Below are 22,847 nucleotides of genomic sequence, written 5' to 3'. Positions count from 1 at the left end.
CAGGGGGACAGGGGGTGCTGTTGGGGGGATGGGGCACCCCCCTAATATAATGTTAGGGGAAACACTGGATATGATATTTTAACATTCTTATCACCTTGCAGAGACAAAGTGTTAGCAAGTTAACCATTGTCCTCATGTCAAACTGTCCTTCAACCAGACACTGAACCCCAGAAAGCTCACAAAGAGACACACAGAGGCTTTCAAACCACACTCCATTAAGTACCTCAGCTGTGTTTTGAGTTCTGTGAAGCGCGGCCTCTTGCTCGGGTCGTACGACCAACACTTTGTCATCAGGCTGTAAAGAGTAGGAGGGCACTGAGGGGGCATGGCCAGTCGCTCGCCATTCTCTATCCTGCCAATGACATCGTTGTTCTTCACTCCCTGGAAAGGCTTGATGCCAAACATTAAGATCTCCCACATACAGACACCTGTAGAAAGATAGAAAAACAAAGACATTCAATCACTATGAGACAGCAGCCTACTGGCTTACACTGTAGAGACACAGAACAGACTTTAGCTTTGTTTACCTCTATAGCACAAAACATCCAGACAAAAGCGATACTGACAGTATCAGGCAGTAAACCTACCAAACATCCAGACATCACTGGCTGTGGTGAATCGTCTGAAGTTAATGGATTCAGGAGCCATCCATTTTATTGGAAGTTTACCTTTAGATGCTGGAAGCAAGGAATAAGCAGATTTGCGTTACTCTCAGTTCATGTCAGACAAAAGAGAGTAATTAGGAGGCAGCGAAGTCTGTATTTAAGGGAAACTTGGCATTGAAGGATGCATCATATCTACCTTTGTAATAAGAGCTATCTTCCATGTAACGTGACAACCCAAAGTCACCGAGCTTCACACAGTCAACTGTAGACACCAACACGTTCCTTGCTGCGATGTCCCTGAAGAAGAGAAAATAGTAAAATGACAACAAATCTAAGAAATTTCGACATTTACGGAGACATGTGAAGCTTCCAACCTTGGTTTATATAATATCTAGTATTGTTTTTTACATTCTAGTGCATTTGTACCTGTGTACGAAGCGTTTGCTCTCCAGATATGCCAGAGCTGTGCTGAGCTGATATGAGTACAAGATGAGAGTAGCCAAGTCCAGACTGTACTTCCTCACCTGAAGAAATGACCGTAACTGTGGAGACAGGCAAAGTGATGAGAGAGACAAAACTGACTGTTAGACATAGAAAAAATAGGTAAATGGTGAGAGGACTAGGCTAGAAGTTGAAAAATACATAATGGGTGTGACAAACAGAGATAAACAAGAAAAAATGAGATACAGGTGCATCTCAATAGATTAGAATATCATCATGGAGTTATTTCAGTAATTCTATTCAAAAATTGAAACTCATATTGTTTAGATTCATTTAACTCATTCATATATATTTCAAGTGCTTAGTTCCTTGAATGTGGCTGATTATAGCTTATAGCTAATGAAACCCCAAAACTAAGTATCTCAGAAAATTTGAATATTGTCAAAAGTTCAATCTTGGAGACTCCTGGTGTCACACTCTAATCAGCAAATAAACTCAAAACACCTGCAAAGGTTTCCTGAGCCTTTAAATGCCCCCTTAGTCTCGATCATTAGCCTACAAAATCATGGGGAAGACTGCTGACTTGACACATGTCCAGAAGACGATCATTGACACCCTGCACAAGGAGGGTAAGACACAAAAGGTCATTGCTAAAGAAGCTAAAAGTTCACAGTGCTGTATCCAAGCACATTAATTGAAGGAAAAAAATTTGTTGCACAAAGTGCACAAGCAACAGGGATAACCATAGCCTTGAGTGGATTGTGAAACAAAGCCCATTCAAGAATTTAGGGTAGCTTCACAAGGAGTGGATTGCAGCTGGAAGCGGATCCGGGACATGGGCTACAACAGTTACATTCCTCTGGACCTGAGACGATGTCAGAGGCTGGACTGGACTGTTGCTCAGTGGTCTAAGGTCCTCTTTTCAGATGAAAGTAATTTTGCATTTCATTTGGAAATCAAGGTCCCAGAGTCTAGAGGAAGAAAGGAAAGGCACAGAATCAAAGTTGATTGAGGTCCAGTACAAAGTTTCCACAGTCAGTGGTGATTTGGGGAGTGATGTAATCTACTGGTGTTGATCCACTGTGTTTTATCACATCCAAGGTCAGCATAGCCATCTATCAGGAAGTTTTACAGCACATCATGCTTCCCTCTGCTGACCAGCTTTATGGAGATGCTGATTTCATTTTCTAGCAGGACTTGGCACCTGCCCACAGTGCCTAAAGTACCAATGCCTGGTTTAAGGACCATGGTATCTCTGTGCTTGATTGGTCATCAAACTGGCCTGACCTAAACCCCATGGAGAATCTATGGGGTATTGTGAAGAGGAAGATGTGAGACACCTGACCAAACCCAGAAGAGCTGAAGGCCACTGTCAGAGCGATATGGTCTTCAATAACACCTCAGCAGTGCCACAGACTGATCACCTTCATGCCATGCTGTATTGCTGCAATAATTCATGCAAAAGGAGGCCAAACCAAGTATTGAGTGCGGTACATATTCATATTTTTCAGTAGTCCAACATTTCTGTGTTAAAAATCCATTTTTCTATTGGTTTTAAATAATATTCTAATTTTCTGAAACACTGAATTTTTGGTTTTCATTAGCTCTAGGAGATAAATTAAAAGAAATAAACACTTGAAATACTACTGCATCTCAAAAAATTAGAATATCATGAAAAAGTTCAATGTTTTTTGCCACTTGTTTCTGAAAGTGAAACCAATATATTATATAGACTTGTTACACATAAAGTGAAGTATTTCAAGCTAGTTCTTGAAATGTTGATGATTTTGGCTTACAGATAAGAAAATCCAAAATTCAGTGTCTCAAAAAATTAGAATATTCCATAAGATCAATTAAAAAAGGATATTTTAAACATAAATGTCAGGCTTCTGAAAGTATGTTCATTTCTATGCCTTCAATACTTGGTTGGGCCTCCTTTGGCATGAATTACTGCATCAATGCGGCATGGCATGGAGGCGATCACCCTGTGGCACTGCTCAGGTGTAAATGGAAGCCCAGGTTGCTTTGATAGCGGCCTTCAGGTGATCTGCATTGTTGTGCCTGTGTCTTCCTCTTGACAATAACCCATAGATTCTCTACGGGGTTCAGGTCAGACCAGTTTGCTGGCAAATCAAGCACAGTAAGACCATGGTCACTGAACCAGCTTTTGGTACCTTTGGCAGTGTGGGCAGGTGCCAAGTCCTGCTGGAAAATGAAATCAGCATCTCCATAAATCTTGTCAGCAGAAGGAAGCATGAAGTGCTCTAAAATGTCCTGGTAGATGGCTGCGTTGACTGTGGACTTCAGAAAACACAGTGGACCAACACCAGCAGATGCCATGGCAGCCCAAATCATCACTGACTGTGGAAACTTTCTACTTGACTTCAAGCAATTTAGATTCTGTGCCTCTCCACTCCTCCTCCAGACTCTGGGACCGCTTGGCCCCAATGTTACAATTCAAACTGTTCTTTGAAAAGGTTCTATTTCTAGGAACATTATCCTTCATGTCCATCAACTATTATGTAGTTGTATTACACTTAGACATTTTAGGTCTTTTATCCACTGGTCTGCACACTTTATGAGGTGTGAAGAAACTGTGATCAGTCTCACTTACATGCAATTTATAGTGACATGAAAAAATACATGATTAATACGTTTTAATTTTTTTTACAAATGAATCAGATTTTTCCCGTGATTTTGTCTCCATGGATGCAGATTTGATCCCTGTTGTAACTGTTCTGAGACAGTTTTCTCTAAAAATTCACAATCTAATTTTGCATTAGTAAAGCATTCAGATGAAAACATCTCACAGACACTTATTATACTTCAAAATAGAAACATTTTTAGTGCTGAACACTGTTATTCCATGCTGTGTTTACACCTAGCTTTGCAAATAAGTGCTGTGGTAACATTAAAACATTTGCTATGCAAAACATTTCCTCTTTTGATGTTACCTCATTTTCTACTGCTTTTATTCTACCACTACCCCCACTGTTGTGTGCCATGCAACCAAGTCAGTTTGCTCAAACAAATTACATGACAGGAAGGGGCCAGTTGTTAGATCTATCATAGTTGAGTTTTATAAAATTGATAACCCTATCAGAAATGAACTATGCAATGTTGAATATTGAGAAAGTTATTTTTAACAGAATTATTCAGAAATAATACAGCTTATGCTGCTTTACTGTTAGAAAAAACTATTTACAACTTAATAAGTTTTGTGTTTTTTAAATAAACACCTTAATAATTCTGAACAACAGTCTCTATGATGGCATTAACAGCCTTTAAACAAGACTAGGTTAAAACCTAGTATATGGCTGACCGCAACTATCTGGTATGCTGTTGAAATGCCTGACTGGCAGAGTGATTTTGTCATTATTGTTATTTTTTGTAAGCTATATTTATAGTGGCAACTTAAATGTATAGCTACATGCTGTCCTCTCTCTCTCTGTCTCTCCTCATAATAAAGCTCTTCTCTGTGTACATATGAAACACTACAGAGACATGTGTCAGACTGCACTGATAGAGACAGACAGTGTCACTGGAGATTAACTGTTTTTTTTTTTTGTTTTTTTTTGCAGATATAAGTCTTTAATGGTAATAAGTTTATACTAACAATAAAACACTAACTGTTACAGACATGCCATAACAGACAGGGAGTAGAGCGAGAACATTTTTTCTTGTCACAGAAAGCTTTCAGTGTTGCTCTCAGCACTTGTTTGGATGAGACATGATGTCTGGTTCAGACAAAAGTGCTGCTGCAGCTCAGTCCCAGCTAATGACTGGTAGGCCTGCTAGAGTCATTAGTTGTATAGAACAACTAACCCTTTCCCTGTAACTATCACATAGTCATGCCAAAGCGGGGCGGCAGGAGAGCAATGTTTTCTGTCACAGAAAGCTTTCTGCGTTGCTCTCAGCGCTAACTGTGATGAATAAATGTGTTGGTCTGGCTAAGGCCAAGCTAACGTTTGGCTAGGAGCCATAAATACAAGCACAACAAGTAACTCTTTCCACCTTTAACTATCACACACTCAAGCTGAAGTGGTTTGGCAGAAGATCAAAAACACCCTTTCTGTTACAGAAGGCTTTTAGTGTGGCTGTCTTCACTAGTTTTAATAAAGAAATGTCCAGTTTTGACAAAGTGCTGCTGTGGCTAATGCTGCGTCCCATTTGTCATCGTAACTCATATTCCGACTTGTTTTTCCGTTCTTCCGACCAGAAGTTGCAAATGGAACGTTTCTCCAAGTCGTATTTACAACTCATGAACTAGGTCTTGCACAGAGCACCCCGACCTCGATGTCACAACATGGTAGCACAAAGTATTAAGTGTAGTAAAAACTTTTGATTTTGACCTGTTTTCAGAACCTTTTGCTATTTCTCTGTGTATTTTTAGAAACTGTAAACACAGCACTACCCTGCGGTTGCATGTCAAGTGCAGCAAGTCTTTTAATACATTAAGTACAGCGCAATGTGTTGTTTTAAAGGTTTATCAGCTAACATCTGATCAATATTGCTAAAAACAATGACAGGCAAACGCAAGAACGACATCCGTCATTTGATATATGTGAAACACATTGGTGCATACTTACAAACATTATTTAAATGATTCACCTTTGTGTATAGAAATTAATACACTATATAGCTACATACATACGTGGGGTACCTAGAAATTAAATAAACACATATAGGGATTCACAAATGTCCAGATTTTTCATTGTTTTTTGTGTTTCATTCCATGTAGTGAGCTCATATAATATTCTATTTCCATTTCAAATAGTTGTATCGTTGGTAACTTTTGAGTCCATTTACGCTTAGGGATATAATATTTATCAAACAATGCAAGTAAATTCAAAATATAAAGCTTTTGGCAGTTTCCATTTCCATTGTCATAATAAAAAATTGCATTCTTTTCTTTTAATCAGACTTTGGAGCCGGTTTTTACATTTTAAAGTTGTTCTGCATCCAACCAAAATAAGCGACTATGGAGACACTCATTTTTTCAAACTCGTTGTGGTTATGACAAATGGAACGCAAACAACTGGGAAATTCATATTTGCAGAGGAATGTGACGTTATTTCCAGTTCCGACTTTTGAGGTAAATGGAATACAGCATTAGTCAGAGCTAATCACTACACAAGCAGCCGTTGTCCACAAGCATTCACACAAGAAGTTACCTTTTCCCCCTCAACTATCACATAGCCATGCCAAAGCAGGTCAGCAGAAGAGTGACATATCTTTCCCAACATGAAAAGCTTATATGGTTGTTTTTATTCTTTGTCATACAGAAATGTAGTCCAGTTCTGGTTAAACAGAGGCCATGCTAAAGCTATATCTGAGTATTTAGAGCAGCGGAGGCAGCCATTAGAGGGTTTTCAGCACAAGAAAACCCCACCCATAGTGCAACTCTGTATGTATGGCTCTAGTTAACACAGTGGAGTCAGCCATCACTGCCAGCATTCAGTACAAGTACGCGCAACTCTGTATTGTAAGGCTTATAAATTAGTGTCACTCACTCAGTCAGTTACTCACTGAGTTATTTACTTACTCAGACACAGACATTGCCATGTGTAAGTCTGACCTCAGCAGCCAGTCAAAAATTCAATGTTAAATTGCATACACTAAGAGCATTACACATGTTCCCCTACCTCTCCAAGTGTGCAGAGCTCCATGATGATCCAGACTGGATTCTCAGTGATGACTCCCATCAGCTTTACAATGTGAGGGTGGTCAAACTGACGCATGGTCACTGCAGGATAAAACGACAGAGGTCAGGGCTGTTTAAAAGTCTTTGTTTTCAGTAAACACCATTAAGTTGGCACACACGATGAACTCACAGGCTTCTTGGAGAAATTTTTCCCTGACGCTGTCTGATGTGGAGTTCTTACACGTCTTCACTGCCACAGAGAGTGCTGGGTTCTCCTGCATAAAACAGACCCAGAAACATAATCAACAATAAAAAAAAATGCATTAACATTCAGCCTATTTATTCTAAATTAAATGACTAAATTAAACAATTACTTCATTCAAAACCTATTACAATAAACTGAAAAGACAATTTGTTTTCATTATTCTAAACACTCATCCAGCCCTATACAATGGCAGACAGATGAACTGTTGTTTTTATCTTTCTTTTGTTTAACTGAGACAAAGTTTTTTTTGCAGGGAATTTTTAGAGGGGGAAAAGCAAAATAAAAGAGTGACACATTTAAAATCATAGATTTGATTCAACCTAAAATGTATAAGGATGTGTCTAAAAAATCTCCTAACATTAGTGAAATGGTTTAAAGCAACATATAGTCAGTTGATTTACATTGATCTGAAACATTAGCAAGAAAAGGACAACCTCCAGTAGACTATTTCAGTAGATAAATCAGATCTAAAGTGTTGGGAACGATAAGCAACGCAGAGTCCCTCTTCTTTTTCATCTGTGTTTTGTAAATCATTTTAGGATGGTTTTCATGTGGGAAACAAACAATGGGTTAAGCTGTGTTTACGTCACTGGATTGCCAGATAGCCTTGAATGCACCATGCCAGCAGTGCACATGAAACTGTTGCTGTGTCACCTTTACATGAAATCACAAGACTCAAGTCAAACCTTTATTTATTCTCGAAAGGACATTGAGGTATCCCTCATTTCCAATATTGTTGAGATTACAAGCACATTAAAACAAGCAAGAAAAAACAACAGTCAAAACCAGCAGAAATCAATTAAAACAATCACAATTGGAAACAAAATGACAGGAAACCAATGGTTTAAACTCTGCAAGAAAGGGTAGGACTTCAATCTTTAGAGTTTGTTGGAGTTTGTTCCTTGAGCTTGGAGCATCGAAGGAAAATGCAGTTTTACCAAGTTCAGTAAGAGCTCGGGGAATTGTAAGAAATAACCAATCAGTGGAGCATGTCATGTGAGAGCTTGAACTCCACTCCAACAAGTCTAAGATGTAAGGTGGTAGTTTTCCAATGAAGGCTTTAAAAATGTATAAAAACCAATGTCTGTTGCGCCTGTCTTCAAGGGAGGGCCAACCAACCTCCTCATATAGGACACAATGATGAGTGCTGTATCCATCACCAGTTATAAATCTAAGCGCAGAGTGACAGACAGTGTCGAAGGGCCTGAGTGTTGAAGCTGCTGCAAGTACAGTAGATGACTGCTGCTCAGAGGATGAGAAGACACCAATTCGCATGTTACCAGACTCCATGGCTTACCCACACCCATGGACCTGGATACAACAAGTCATTATGTTTGAGTTAAACCCAAACCAAACAAAAACCTAACTACAACAAAGCTTGTGCTCGTCAATTACTGCAAAGCCTTCCAGAGGAAATAAGGCCAGAGGCCCAACTGACCGGCGTGTGAGCTTAACCAGCTTGTATCTCCTGTCATGAAAACCAGTCCTTTCTTCCTGCTGACCAACTCTCATCTTTAATTCACTTTATGTTAGGGCAAGTAGATTGTGTCTCTTTATTTACCTGGGCTCAGCCCATTAAGCTACTTGATACATGTTAAAAGCTCAAGTCTGTGAGGAAAACCACATACCGGGCTGATGTAGACTCCTTGATGGACATCTCCAAATTGACCCTCGCCTATGCAGCGTCCCAACTCAATACGATCTCGCTGAATCTCATAGTCCCGCGCTGAATACACAAACACAGACATAAATACACACAAACACATATGGACACACAAATGAGAAACCAAAAACAGGCAATGAGACAAGACAATTTATCATAAACATTTCTCAGTCAGAACTTGTATTAACTAAACTTGTCAGAGTAGTTTCGGGTTTGCACACCACAGAAAAAGTAAAACAAAGCCAGTGGATTATGAAGCACTTAACTCAGAAAATGTAAACAAATCATGTTTCATTTTAACAGAGTCAAACAGCATACAAGCAGCTCATCAATTTCATGTGAGCCAATGTTATGTGGTCCCATTTTTGCTGGGAGTAACTTGAAACTGAATACATTTAGATTAAATTATTTTGAATTTCTAGATCGATAAAGTTAATGCACCCTCAGACTCTGACAAGATTAGCTTTAGAGCAACACAGCTCAACGTCAACAGCATGCAGCAACAGCATCAGCAAACCACAGCCAGACATGCCATGTAACACAGACGAACAACAGCCATGACAGAGTATCTAAGGACACGAATTTAGACATTAAACCAGATGTTTTATGGATAAAGTCAGGTATATTGTACACAGTGAGATAGAACTAAATAGGAATGGTTGGAAAGCAATTTATATTGATTATATTCAGTTACAATTTAGTTTTATTAAGTGGCATCAAGTTGAGTAAAAATGTACAATTTCCTCATGTTGGCTGTTGAGAAGCTGATGGTTTGCTATGCCTGACAGGCATCAAACTGTTGACCTGACTTTGTCCATGTAACAGCAAATGAATACTGCAGACATGGCACTAAAGGATAACAGGAACTATCAACCTCTGACCTGAAATGTCCATAATACCATTACATAAAACATACTAACTTTACAGACAACTGTATTGGGCAATGGGGCTAAATGTGGAAATGGGCTGCAACATACAGTCACAAAATGTGCAGCTGACCATAATTAATGCCTGTATGCTCTTTGTTCATATACTGTAATCTGAAGGCAATCATTATGGTTAAACAATAGAGAAAAACTGCACTGTTTTTTTGGGATTTGGGTTTAAAGTACATCTATTTATATATAATCTGGAAGCATCTGTTTAAAGGTTACTTCAGTCTTGCTGCACTGCCTGCACCACTGCACAGTTGTAAAAAGGAGCATGATGGCTCTACAGTACATAAAGTTGTTTTTAGCTGTCGCCCTGAGCAGTAAGTGCAACAGTTTGAACTATACTGCATATCTAAGAGTTTATATCATCACGATCTTTTTAAGAGGAAATATTTAAACATTTTTAACATTTCTTCTTAAAGATTGATAATAAACAAGTTATTGATCTAAGAAATGGTGCTCACTTTTGTGGCTACATTTCAGCCAAAACATCAACATAAGGGGGGAAGGGGACCAATCACCAAGGTACGGACAGAAATAAATTCAGAACTTGATTTAAAGTTGCAGGCAAACATAAAAATAAGGGTCACATCAACAGTCAAATCAAAGTGTCATCACAATACATCCAGTCCCATGGTACATTTTCAATCATTACCTTGATCTAGTCCATAGTATTCTGGGAAAATGGGTTAGTGATAGGAGACAGAAATAACTAGCTGTGAGTACAGAGATCAGTCAAGTTTTATGGCAATTTTTGTTTATATCTTAGAGCTGAGATCATTTCAGTAAGGAATTAGGGAAACGGATGCCGGTACGGAAGTAAAGTGTCCTTTATCTGAATGACAAATTTGTTCAGTATTACTCAATGTGCTATACATAATAGCTTTATAAAGGGTTTTGTTATTTTTGCCCAAAGACAGTTATTTATTCAGTTGTGTACAAACAAGTTTACACCCACCATTGGTTATTTCTTGCTAGGTTGCAATTATTAAAATATGTTTCATAACTAGGGATGAGTATTGAATTCAAGTATCAACATAATATCTGTGCCAACACATCCAATATCTTCAATACCGAATTCACGTTAGTATTTCACTACCCCAACGTTATATAAAGAAGTTATACTAAGACAGCTTTGTCCAGCTGCTGCCTTTTAAACACTTTTTTTTTTTTTCTTTTTACTTTAAAGTATTGATTCAGGCACTGGTATCTTTAAAGAAGTATGGATTTAGCACCAGTATTGGAATAAACCCAAACAATACCCAACCCAATTAAAAACACAGATTAAACAGCCAATAAATCTCTCAATTCACTACTTCATCCTCAAAACATGACTGAAAACTAAAACAGTACAGTGATGAAAGTTTTACAGATTGTCTGTGTCTAAATACATAAATATGTTCTTTGATTTAGAAAAATATGGAGGCCCAGTGCAGACATATGTCCATAAATTTAACTTCATTCTTTTGTCCAGGATGATACTAAAAGATAATGAGATTAGTAAGTTGTGATCTGAAGTGGAAGACTAAATTTTACCAGCTATCGCTGACAAAGAGAGTATGATTGACTGTAAAAATGTATGTTCTCTTGAGGCTTCGATAAACAATGATATCTAATGCAAAACATTAAAATTTCTAGAGTAAACAGGATCTACATTAAGTGCATATGTTGTGCTATCGCTGTAAAGGTTTGTTTTTTCCACTGCAAGTGTATTTACAACTTTATGGTATAATTCATGAATGGAAAGCCATGTGAAATTTATCTGCATGAATCAACATGTGTTTCCAATACCTAAAGGCAACATTCTGAGGTGCTTTAAATGGGTAATTATGTCAGCAAAACAATCTTCTTCTTAATATCCATGCTCCATTTCCCATCAAATGGTATGGTAAGGTGAAATTACCCATCTTCATTGCCTTTAAATGCTGCCTGTGAAGAATTATAACTTAGCACTGCAGTGAGCTTGATATGATGAGCAGCCCTTTACATGAAGAACTACCACCATTCAGCACATACAGTTTACTTCAGGCCAGTTGAACCCCTGCTTAGAATTCTGGTTATTATTATTATGAAAACTTCTTCTTTAATAGAGATCCGTTGGATATATGGGGGCATCTCAAAATATTAGAACATCATAAAAAAATCAATTTTCTTCCTTGTGAAGAGTGTTGATGATGGGTCTTCTGGACAATAGTCAAGTCATCATCTTTCCTATGGTTGTGGTTGTGTTTACTGAACAAGAGTGAGTAAATGAAGGCTCAGGAAACCTTTGCAGCTGCTTGAAGCTGATTAGAGCCCTTTTCAGGACTGAAATAACTTGCAAAACCTGGGCACATTATTGTAATATTTTCAGAGCAGATTTTTGATTTTCATGAGCTATAAGCAATAATCATCGAGATTAAAAAAAAGTCCTGAAGTACTTCACTTTGTGTGTTACAAACCTAGAATATATCAGAGTTTCCTTATACTTTCCCATAATTTGGAATATAATTATGGCAAAGTAAACTTTTTCATGGTATTCTACATTTTTGAGAAACACCTATATGGTTATTATTAAGATGAAAATTTGTTCCTTAAAGGGATACTTTAACATTTTGGCAAATTCACCCATTGCCATAATTCCTATAGTCTTAGTAATAGGTTCGTAACCTTCAGTTGTCGGTGCAAGCTATTTTTAGATCACCGCTGCCGAGTTCAGACCTGCTTTGCCAACTCAATGTAAGCAGACGGTATTCTGGCTTTCCCTCATTAAACTCATCAGATACACAATCCAACAACTCCAAAACGCTCTCGTAGACAAGTTGTGACCTGTACATTCATCACGCTATGAAATAATAATGTATAATTATGTAACATTACGACGCCTGAAGCAAATACTCTGAAATATTTCTTGAGTAAACCACTGAGCGGAGTGACACAGTGCAGCAGCCATGTCTGGAGTGTAGTTCCGGCTTTGCATTTAACTTAAAACATCTCCGTCTTGTAATGTTCCATGATTATTTCATAGCGTGGTGAATGTACAGGTCACAACTTGTCCACAAGAGCGTTTTGGAGTTGTTGGATGGTGTATTTGATGAGTTTGATGAAGGAAAGCCGGAATACCGTCTGCTTACATTGAGTTGGCAAAGCAGGTCCAAACTCGGCAGCGGCGATCTAAAAATAGCTTGCACCGACAACTTAAGGTAACGAATCTATTACTAAGACTATAGGAATTATGGCAATGAGCGAATTTGCCAAAATGTTGAAGTATCCCTTTAAAGGTGCAGTGTGTAAAATTGAAGAATATCATCAAACAGTCAGATTCTACTTGCCATGCTCACTTCTGACTGTAACAGTGGTAACATGTGGAATACCAGTGTATGAATAAAACACTTTTTCTAAGTTAATTAAATATAGAAACAATTTGAGATATTCAAGTGAGTAAACACAAATTTAGAGAGACATATTTATTCATATTATGGTTCATTTTAACCAAGTTTGTTACACTAAATGCTACAAGGCTAAATATTACACAATGCACCTTCAGTAGAGATCTGCTGGATGTAAGTCATAACATAATTGTACTGTTACTAAAAAGACTGAGGCTAAAAGAAGTGTCAAATCAGCTTGAGGAAGCTCCTATTCCTATTAAATCTTGTGACACCTCACTAAAACAAATAAAGATCACGGATCTATTAATATACACCCAGCATGATGTGGTATAAATGGCTTCCCCTTTTATATAAGAGGTCTGCATGTGACCATGGAAAACACTAGTCATTCAGAAAAAAAAAACATTATTATTAAATTAATTATTATGTAGACATTTTATCATGCAATCATCCAAGTAAATATGCTCTGTTATACCATTTAAACTAAATGTGAATAAATAACATAATACTGTATTATGGATATTATGGTTAAAGGATTTTCTTATTAAAAAAAAAAAGATTTGTTCAAAATTGTGAGGATTTTTGATACTTTGTGTTTTGTTTCTAATAATGATCAGCAGTGTCAAAAAGTGCCAAAGGTTACAAAAATCTTCAGATCTTCCATCATATCTTTAACCAAAAGTTGTCAAAAGTGAAAGACAGACAGAGCAACCATCAATTTGCTGCAGTTTCTAACAGCTGAAAACAAAAGCTACCCTATATTGTGCACCCTCTAATTTGTTGATGCAAACTGAGACAGGTAAAGATTATTCTGTATTTAAAGTCTGAATTTCTAAGAACCCCATTTCTAAACTTATCACAGAATGCTTTGCCTGAATTTGTGGAGAACTTCTGGTGTTAACCTTTAAATTGATGTCATAAAGAAAGATAAAATCTTTTCCTATGGCGACTTCAAAAAGATTTTTTATTATCTAGTTGAGGCAAATTGATAAGCCCTTGCTCACATGGAAATATTCATAAGTTGGACCAAGATGAATCCGATGAAAGTTAAAGAAAATTTCTGATAACATTAATAAGTAGAGGACTGTCCTCACTTGAACCTAGCTAAACTCTGGTTGCACAGTGAGAGGCACACATCATCCACAGCATCATGCACACACTCATGCCTCCTAACATTCTTTAATGCTTGTTCCTGAACCTACATGAAGAAAATCGATCACCCACTCTCTTGGTGACACTATCAAATTAGCTGCTCATTATGTTTATTGTACGTGTCTGTCTACTTACTTGAAGGCATGGTATATGTGTCCTCCTCATCTATGATCTCAGCGTAGTCGTCTGTTTCTTCAGATAGCAAAGTGGGAAGGGAAATTTGGAGGAGAGAAACAAGAATAAGTCAGCACAAAAACAGAGATAGTTCTTCGAAAAAAGAGCCAATAAAACCCGTAACCCCTTAATGAAAGAAATATTATAAAATGATGAAATGTTGAAGAAATACTGCTATTAAAATGTGTGAAATACCTAGATCCAACCCTATTATTCTTAAAAATTAACCTGATAAATCACAGCATGTAGCTTAAGAAAGTAGACAAAAAAGAGCGAGAAAGCCAACAATAACAGATAAAAAATAAAACAATATCAAAAAGAAATACCTTCCCAAAAGCCCGTCACCATACCCGAATCCAAACACATGCACACACCAATTTAAATTTTCATGAACTATTTAACGGCTGCACACAAGGAATGTAGGACAGAAGAGTAAAATAGAGAGAAGAGAGGATAATAAAGAGCGAGGAGGGTAGAGGAAGGGGAGGGATGGAAAGGTTTGTTCTTTCCACAGAAACACGCTGAGGAGTAACAGGTTGAGTCATGGATCAGGCTGAAACACACAGAGATACAGAGATAGTACACACATACTGTATCTCTAAATGTAGACACAGAGCAGGAATACCACTGAGTTACTAATTTAGGACGGTTAACAGAAAGAATGTTGTTTACCATCGCCACTAGTGTGACCTGCAGGAGCCACATGCAGCATGAAACATGCACACAGAGGGAGAAAAAGAGAGTTAGCTTCACTGTAAAATAAATACTGTCACCAACATTATTTACACGCGTCTTTATTCAGTGTGAATTTCATTTAATTCTGTGTCGTTGTGAGGTAGTCAGAGGTCAGTAGACAGTCAGGGCAGAGTGACTAAAGCTCTCCATGGGGACATCTGGCGAGACAAGGACTCTTCACTGCACACAGATGAGGCTTTATGGAGGAAACAGGGTACACAAACACATGTCTATGCACCCTTTATCTAACTGGTAGCAGTCACTGTTATATTCAAGACATTTAGAGCAGCAGACTGAGAGGCAGATTAACAGAGGAGAGGCAGATGGGCACAGGCATAGAGAAAAAAAGAGAGAGATTTGTACCTGAGACGCAGACAGCTCTGGTTCGTACGCCGTCCATCCGTTTTTCCATCCGTCTCTCATGATTCGAAACTCTGGACAAGAGATGAGAAAATCACTCTTGACTCAGAATAAATGGTGCATGAGCTTTCTATCAGAAGCTATGAACATAATAACAGAGCCAGAAGAATGGATTATACCCTATGGGCCAGACCCATTTCAAATGGATTGCCCCCGCTAACAGCACCAGATTTGCACAGAATTTTTGCCTGCTATTTGCCCCATTTTTGCACCACATCCACCGAAGAGTTCCCACTAGTCATGTGCCAGTGCAAATACCCCCATAAAATGAGATGGTTAAAGAGGCTGGTGGAGAAATTGCACAGATTTAATGCACAGGTCTCTGTGGCTTTATATAACACCACTGTTACTGCCTGTGGCAATTAGCACTGGCCTTTGTGAATTAGACACGAACTGCAGCAAGGCTTATTTGCATAGGAAGGGAGCATTTTTACACTGGTCTTTAAATATTACCTAATTTACATACATGCAAATGTGACAGGAACATACAGGATCCTGTGCTAGGCAAAGCAGTCTATGTTCAGTTTGTATGCATTTCAAGTTTGCACTGACTTTGAGAATTGTACACCATCTTGCTCCTCTCATTTGCATGGGTTTAGCAAAGGCAAAAGCAGCACAATCCTTTTGTGGATGTAGCCCATTGTGTCTGCCTTTAAAAAAGCTCAAATCATGTGTCGAGTTTCTTGTCATAAATATCTACCTACACTTTCATTGAGACATATTCACCACACAAGTACGGACATATCTTTTGCAGAGATATAAAAGGCAAAATAAGGCCTTGTTTCATTATAATAAGCAAGGAAATAATACTTGTCTGGAAAGAGGATGCATCATTCGCCAATGCAGTTAAATTTATTTGCTGGATTCACCAATATTTTATCTTGTTAAAAGAATTCATGCCTTATTTTTGCCTTTTATATCTTCAATAGGGTATTTATCTACACTTTTCAAATAAATGTGGCTTCTTTTAAGGACAGTTAGACATCTAGTGGTTCTCAACCAGTAGAACCCGAGAACCTACAATCAGCACTTCATTGAGAAATTATAATACATATTTCTTTTTCAACCAATGAGGTTTATTTGATGAGAAATAGTACAGTTTGGACCAAGTACAGTACGAGACGTGACAAGTCAAATGGAAAGCACAAAACAGGCATGTTTGAAAATTTGTATTATGGGTTTTTTGCACAACTTTTGCTTCCAGGAACACCTTCTCAACCCACTGAAAAGGGCATGTGACCCACTTTTGACCCCAACCCACCAGCTGAAAACCACTGATCTAGGCTTGCTAAGATTTGAGTTTCTGCAGTATTTTGCCACCTTACAAACTCAATTAATGCTATCAAAACTTTTCCAAATGTGATATTCTTTCAATATCATGTGCTTTTGTAATGATACAGCTTTTTTTATTTCAGTGATTTCATGCAAAAATTTTCATTCAAACAGCAGTTTGAAAAAAATGAAAGCATCACAGCAAACTTAACCACCCCTGAGTTATCTCACAGGAAACAAGCACTGAAATCAACTCACTTAAGCATGAAATGAAGCAAAAAGAAGAGTGTTGACTTACTTGGGGATGGAAGGCAGAGCTCTATCACCCTCTGCAGAGACAAAATGAACATGCGAATCAGACACAAAACAGACTGGCGCGGCATCATGTTAGTGCCACATCACTGTAAACCATTTCTCTGTAGCCATTGTTATTTTTAGAAAAGAGTAGCTTAGCACTGACAGGCTTGTTATACAAAGTGACAGGCGTTAAGCTTCAACAGCCACGATCAGGCCTGACTTCTGTGTGAGAGATGGCTGACAGCAATTTCAACTCACAGTACCATTTATAGTTCATCGTTATCATCTGAAGAGCACAACTATTATTTAGTCTCCCATAACTAAACCATACTAACACAATTAAAAATCAGTACCAGCCTGTTAGTGATTTAATGGAAAAGTAATAGACAAGAGCAGCTGTGCAGCTTACCTTTGTGGACTCTGACGATGAAGGAGTGAGTAGCTGAGGAGACGAGTCGACAGTAACCGTCAATCAAGTCAGCCATGTTTTCTGCCGTTGTCAGCAACGCCGTGGTGACTGTGAGCGGCTACACACACATACACGTACACCCGTATACACACACACACACACACACACACACACACACAAGGATGAGTGTAAGAGTAGGACAGAGGGTTGCTTCACAGTGGCACAATGACAGCTTTATTAGGGATAACGTCTTCTAGCAGAGCTCACAGGCATACACATACTCCAGCAGTGATGCACACACGCTTTACTAGTAGTAAGGGCCTGCTGCAAACATACACTCTCACTCTGGACAGACACATGAGTGCAGATGGCTACACCCGCCTTCTGCTCCCCAATGTGCCACTTCTGTCTTTCCTAAAATCATGTCCTCTATTTTTCCCACTGTTTTTTGTGTTGTTGCAAAAAGTGCTTAAATTGGATTTTTCTATTTTTGTCAGGAAAAGCTGACAGAAATAGAATTAACTTAAATTTTTGACTAACAAATTTAAGATTTTTTTAAATAGGAGAAATGAATCTTGCCTCAACTTCACATGGCACAATGACTTCCAGGTGTAATACACACAGTATACAAGTTAGAAGACAAACCTGAGGAACTACAGGTAATAAGTATTTTCAAAAAGTGAATCGCAACAATAGAAATGGGAATAGCTACAAGGTGTGTGTTTGTGTGTCTTCACCTCTGGAGCTCCCGCTACATTGAGCTGCAGCATGCCTTTTCTGTCCTTCTCCTCCAGCGCTGAGTACTGGATAGACTGAACCTGGTTAAAGTTAGCTAAGTGTGTGGGCTGTAGAGAAAGACAGACAAAAAAGATTTGAAAAAATGATTTGTATTCATGAACCATGTAGGTGCCTTATTTCAGTTAAGTGTCCAATAGGTTCTTTGCAGTCATGTGATTCTGATGATGTGCAAATGTCCGTCAGGGGTTAGGGAGTGGGAGGACAGCTATTGGGAATGAATGGAAACAGATGAAAGTTAGTACTTAAAGCTCTAAATGGGCCAGACCGCTGCAATTATCATCAGAAAATTTCTGTCCACATTGAGTAAATCCCTATAAAAAAGTTTTGTATTTTTTTCTAAGTTTACAGATTATCCTGGTGTGATGGTGACCAAGACCACAATGCTCAGTCCTGCAGGTCTCCTAACGTCTAGTGCTGTCTATTCAGATGAAGGGAACAGGAAATGGGTCTTGTGCTAAGCTAAGAGGCTAGCTAAGCCCCGTTAACATATAAAACATTTCTTAATTTGTCTAAAACATGCTTTGAATTGAAACGGTGATATGCTATCAACCAAAATAACCTTGTGTCATTCACAATTTTTTTTTTTTTTAACCTTTTTTGGCCCAAATATTTCACTACTTTTGGGACACAAAAGCAGCTTAAGAATAAGGAATGTTTTAATTTTTGCATTTGTAACCTACTAGATCTATATCAGGCAAACCATTTGTTCAAAAGACTGAAACATCTTATATGTATGAGAAAGTTGGTTGGCAACCCTTTGAAGAGAGGCGCAACATTGGGTTTTTATACATTTTTAAGGCCTTCCTGTGAAAAGTGCCACCTTGCATCTCAAACTTGTTCAGAGAAGAGTCCAAGCACTACTGATTGGTTAGTTCTTAAAGCCCTGCAAGCTTGAGCTGACTTCAACGCCCTGAGCTCATGAACGCCCCCAAACAAATTGTAAAGACTGCAGTTCTCCCCTCTCTTGCAGACTGTAGGACCTTGATTTCTAGCCACTTTGTTCCAATTCTAATATTTTTCACTGATTCCTACCAATTTATTAACTGATTGGCATGGCATTGGAATTGAGGGAAACCTCAATTTCCTTTCGAGAATAAAAAAAAAAGGTTTGAAATCAAATAGAAAGTGGCAACACGTCTGCATTCTGCAACCAACCAATCAATCATCATGACGTCAGATCTCAGTTGGCAAATTAATAAACAACCAACATCAGCAGCCTGGCTGGAAAAGCGAATATATGGTGAAAGACTACCAAAGCCTAAGAGGACATTTTAAACAAATCTGCACTTTATAATTACAAATAAGGGGAGTACAGGTCCTGAGAGAGAGCTAAATTGCAATCTAAAGCAGGAAAACTAAAACCTCAGAATAGATTAAAAAAGTGGAGGGAACACTATTCTAACTTATTTACGAGAGTCTCCACAACTGACCCCCAAAACAAGACTTTACCAGAGAAAATATCAACAAGCTTAGTCAAAATGATCTCTTCAATAGACTGCACATCATTCAAGTAAAAATAAACAGGACTCAAACAAATTTTTTGAGTTACTGTAACTTCTGTATTTCAATTTAATATACAACAATCACTACATTTCTAAATACTAGCACCAGACAAAGTCATTTAGTTTTTGAAGGACAATAGAACAATGTCTGGCTAATTTATATGCCAAGATAAATTAATCCAATTTACTTTCAACACTTTGACAGGCAGTCTCTCTAATTAAGTTAAAATGTAAAAAGTCAATACAAGCACCATAGTTGTTTATATTCTCTAATCATATTCCCTGGCCCCTATAGCTTTGTCAAGCATAAATAACAAAAACAAATTGTCAAATGGCATTTCAGCATTCTTTTTACTTCTGATGAGAGAAAAATATGCCTGAAAAATTCTAATTAAATCCTAATTCTAATTAAAACCTGCTGCGTGCAGTAACTAGTTCTGGAGAAACTCTAAACTGGGTTGTCTGATATATAAAATAAATGTATGAATCAGACAATAACTTAAGAAAGGTGAAATCAGAGTAAAGCTCAACCCCACGTTTGGGTACTCACCATTGAGCCCTTATCTGTGAGGTAGCTGATTCCCTCCTCTGGTCCAATAGCTAACTCGACTGATATTACCCAACTAGACTGAAGAGAAAAGACAGAGAAAGAGAGATAGCATGTAAAGATGTTAAATTGTAATCACATCATCAGCTTTTAACAGAATATTACACTGGAAGAAATATAATATTAAAATCATGAAACCATTCTCATCTGTTTTCACTACTGTCACATACAATGCCCCCTGGGACTGATGATGATGTGCAGTCTGTAGCTGACAGTAATAATGTTGTGGCATTGTTATGGAAAACAATATTACAAAATATTCAGGAAATCAAGCAAGGCATTGGAGCAAATGCAGGAAAATCAATCACCTTCTACAATCATCCTGATTTTCCCTGATTTTGTAGGTTTTAACAGACACTATAAAGCATTGTGTCGCCATCATTCAAATTTACATGCAACATATCTAGTCCCTATTAACTTACCCCCAAAGCACATTTAAAGCACTCTTTGTCGAAGCGGTAGATGGGAGAGAGAATCTCAAAGAACTTGTGGATGCTCTGCTCATCATTGAGGTTTGCAAACTGCTTAAATGTCTGCTGGATCTGCTTACGGAGAGTCTTCGCCTGCAAAGAAAGCACATTTACAAGGGTTTAGTCTGTCCGATTGGTACAGGGTCAACTACACACAGACAGCTGATAAGATATACTCGGAGTGACAACAGGAGGTTTAATTCAATCCCACACAATTACATTATCAGACATTTAGGCAGAAATCTCTTCAGTCATCAGCTGGGCTGCCTTGTCACCCAGTCAAACTGCATGTAGCCGTTGAGCTGACACAGCAGAAAAAAAGATCCCTTAAGACATTTATGGCAACTTCTGTGATATGAAAATGTACTTGCCAGTGAAAGGGAGACCCTAACAATTAGTGTAGTAGATTACAAGTGCTTTTGTCTTACCTTTAAGGAGTCTAGAAGGCTTTTAGGGAAGAACCTTCTCAATCCAACATCTTTCCTAAGAAAAATAAGAACAAAGAAATAGTTTTGGTTCCACTAACTTATTGGTAAAATGCCTTAAATGTAAATTTAAAAAGGCCTTACTCTAGTAGTTCATAATTTGATTTCTTGTCTAGAGCATTTCCTGGCATCTCCCTGAAAAACCTCCTGTATGATTCAGAAGAGAAGACAGAGTTAAACTGTTTGAGAAGACTGAGCATTTTATCCATTGTAGTGTTGGATGTGGCATAAGAATAATGTGAGTAATATGTGTTTTTTTGTCTTACTCACCTGATTTCCAAACAGCCCAGTTTCAAAGCAACATCTTGATCCACCTGATCAGCTATATGATGCATGTAGTCACTTTTTACCTGGGGAAGCACAGTGTGACAGTAATCTTTTATACCTACACTCTGAAAAAGAATCTCAACTGAAAACCATATAAAATATGATGCCTTGTGATGAAACTGTAGCGTATGAGCTGGTTTTTAGTTTCCAGTGGCAGGTTTGGCGTTATACAACAGGTGATTTACTTAAGAACAGGTTACATAAAAATAAAACAAATAAAACATTGTAACGCAGCATTTATCACACAGATAGGACAAACTTCTGCATGCTTTTTTGTGATCATCTGTTTCCTCACCTGGTGATAGAGGTAGTTGAGAGAGGGTTTGTCTTCAGAGAAATGGCTGAGATAACCTTTAGGAAGGTAGCGCATCCGCAGCTCATACCTGAGAACAACATCAGACAGTGTAGATAAATATCAGAACATTCTGCACCCACACAGAGAGTTAAATATATGTAGCATCCAAATGTGACGACTGTCTGAAATATAGAGACTGGAGGAGCATGCTTACTCATACATACAGCTGATAAAAACACAGAGCTTAACCCAATTTAAAGTCCCACATATGGCCCAGTTTGAGATATGCTTGAGCGAAAAATGAGGGGCAATCTAAGCTTTCACATAGATCAATATTTATTAGGTTTAAGTTCAGGTTTTGTTTCAAAAATCCTTGAAAATCTTGCCACGTTATAGAAAATTCATTTTAAAAGCAAATACCAAAAATGGCAAAATGTTCAACATTACAATGTTAAAATTCACTCCATGACAACTAGTTAATAAATTGGAGTAAACAATCTATTATGGTTGCCATTAGGGTGGCACGATCCTTTAATCATTGCAATTTGATGTGTGCAAGTGACACAACCCCATTGCTTTATGCGATAACAAGAGACTCATGTGGCTGCATTTTTAATGCTTGATATAAAGATTAGTTTCTGGATTGCCATGACTTATCTGCTAAAAACCTGCAAGATTATCTTTTTCATGCAGAACTCTACCAAATCAGACAGTGCAGTAAACATTGGACAAGCAGAATCTGCATTTGATATGGCTATAAACATGCATGCATGCTCACAGGTATTGTCAAGTCTTAGGGGTGGAAAGTAACTAAACACATTTACCCAAATTGTAACTGAGTAGCCTTTTTGGGGACTTGAACTTTTTTTGAGTACTTTCTGAAATCAGTACTTTTATTTTTATTTAAGTACATTTTAGCTAGAGTAACTGAACTCTATGAAGCAAGGCTCGGTGGGTGGCTTTTGAGTGATTGGGTATTCCAG

At 38.0% G+C, this 22,847-nt stretch overlaps 1 protein-coding gene across 12 annotated transcripts in view; it reads right to left on the bottom strand.

The window, feature by feature from the left end:
• LOC121514041 (focal adhesion kinase 1-like) overlaps positions 1–22,847 on the bottom strand; it is a 105,248-nt gene that overhangs the window by 43,684 nt on the left and 38,717 nt on the right. For 7 of the 12 annotated variants that reach the window (XR_005992252.1, XM_041794103.1, XM_041794102.1 and 4 more), the window contains 20 exons: positions 21,865–21,952; positions 21,513–21,592; positions 21,327–21,389; positions 21,186–21,240; positions 20,710–20,850; positions 20,231–20,308; positions 18,118–18,225; positions 17,381–17,498; positions 16,973–17,003; positions 15,346–15,416; positions 14,920–14,937; positions 14,209–14,265; positions 10,206–10,226; positions 8,584–8,681; positions 6,881–6,965; positions 6,692–6,792; positions 1,032–1,147; positions 802–902; positions 588–677; positions 224–428 (listed from right to left, as the gene is read on the bottom strand). Coding sequence is in view for 11 of the 12 variants with exons in the window: in XM_041794103.1 (XP_041650037.1) it covers positions 224–428; positions 588–677; positions 802–902; positions 1,032–1,147; positions 6,692–6,792; positions 6,881–6,965; positions 8,584–8,681; positions 10,206–10,226; positions 14,209–14,265; positions 14,920–14,937; positions 15,346–15,416; positions 16,973–17,003; positions 17,381–17,498; positions 18,118–18,225; positions 20,231–20,308; positions 20,710–20,850; positions 21,186–21,240; positions 21,327–21,389; positions 21,513–21,592; positions 21,865–21,952 (1,725 nt within the window). In the remaining variant the exon portion in view is untranslated. The remainder of the gene's footprint in view (positions 1–223; positions 429–587; positions 678–801; positions 903–1,031; positions 1,148–6,691; positions 6,793–6,880; positions 6,966–8,583; positions 8,682–10,205; positions 10,227–14,208; positions 14,266–14,919; positions 14,938–15,345; positions 15,417–16,972; positions 17,004–17,380; positions 17,499–18,117; positions 18,226–20,230; positions 20,309–20,709; positions 20,851–21,185; positions 21,241–21,326; positions 21,390–21,512; positions 21,593–21,864; positions 21,953–22,847) is intronic. The other 5 variants (XM_041794100.1, XM_041794105.1, XM_041794101.1 and 2 more) reach the window with 3 other exon arrangements.

Source organism: Cheilinus undulatus, linkage group 8 (assembly GCF_018320785.1).
Source record: "Cheilinus undulatus linkage group 8, ASM1832078v1, whole genome shotgun sequence".
Taxonomy (NCBI): domain Eukaryota; kingdom Metazoa; phylum Chordata; class Actinopteri; order Labriformes; family Labridae; genus Cheilinus; species Cheilinus undulatus.
Note: the sequence above shows the minus strand (reverse complement) of the source record. Positions and strands in the feature narration are given on the sequence as shown.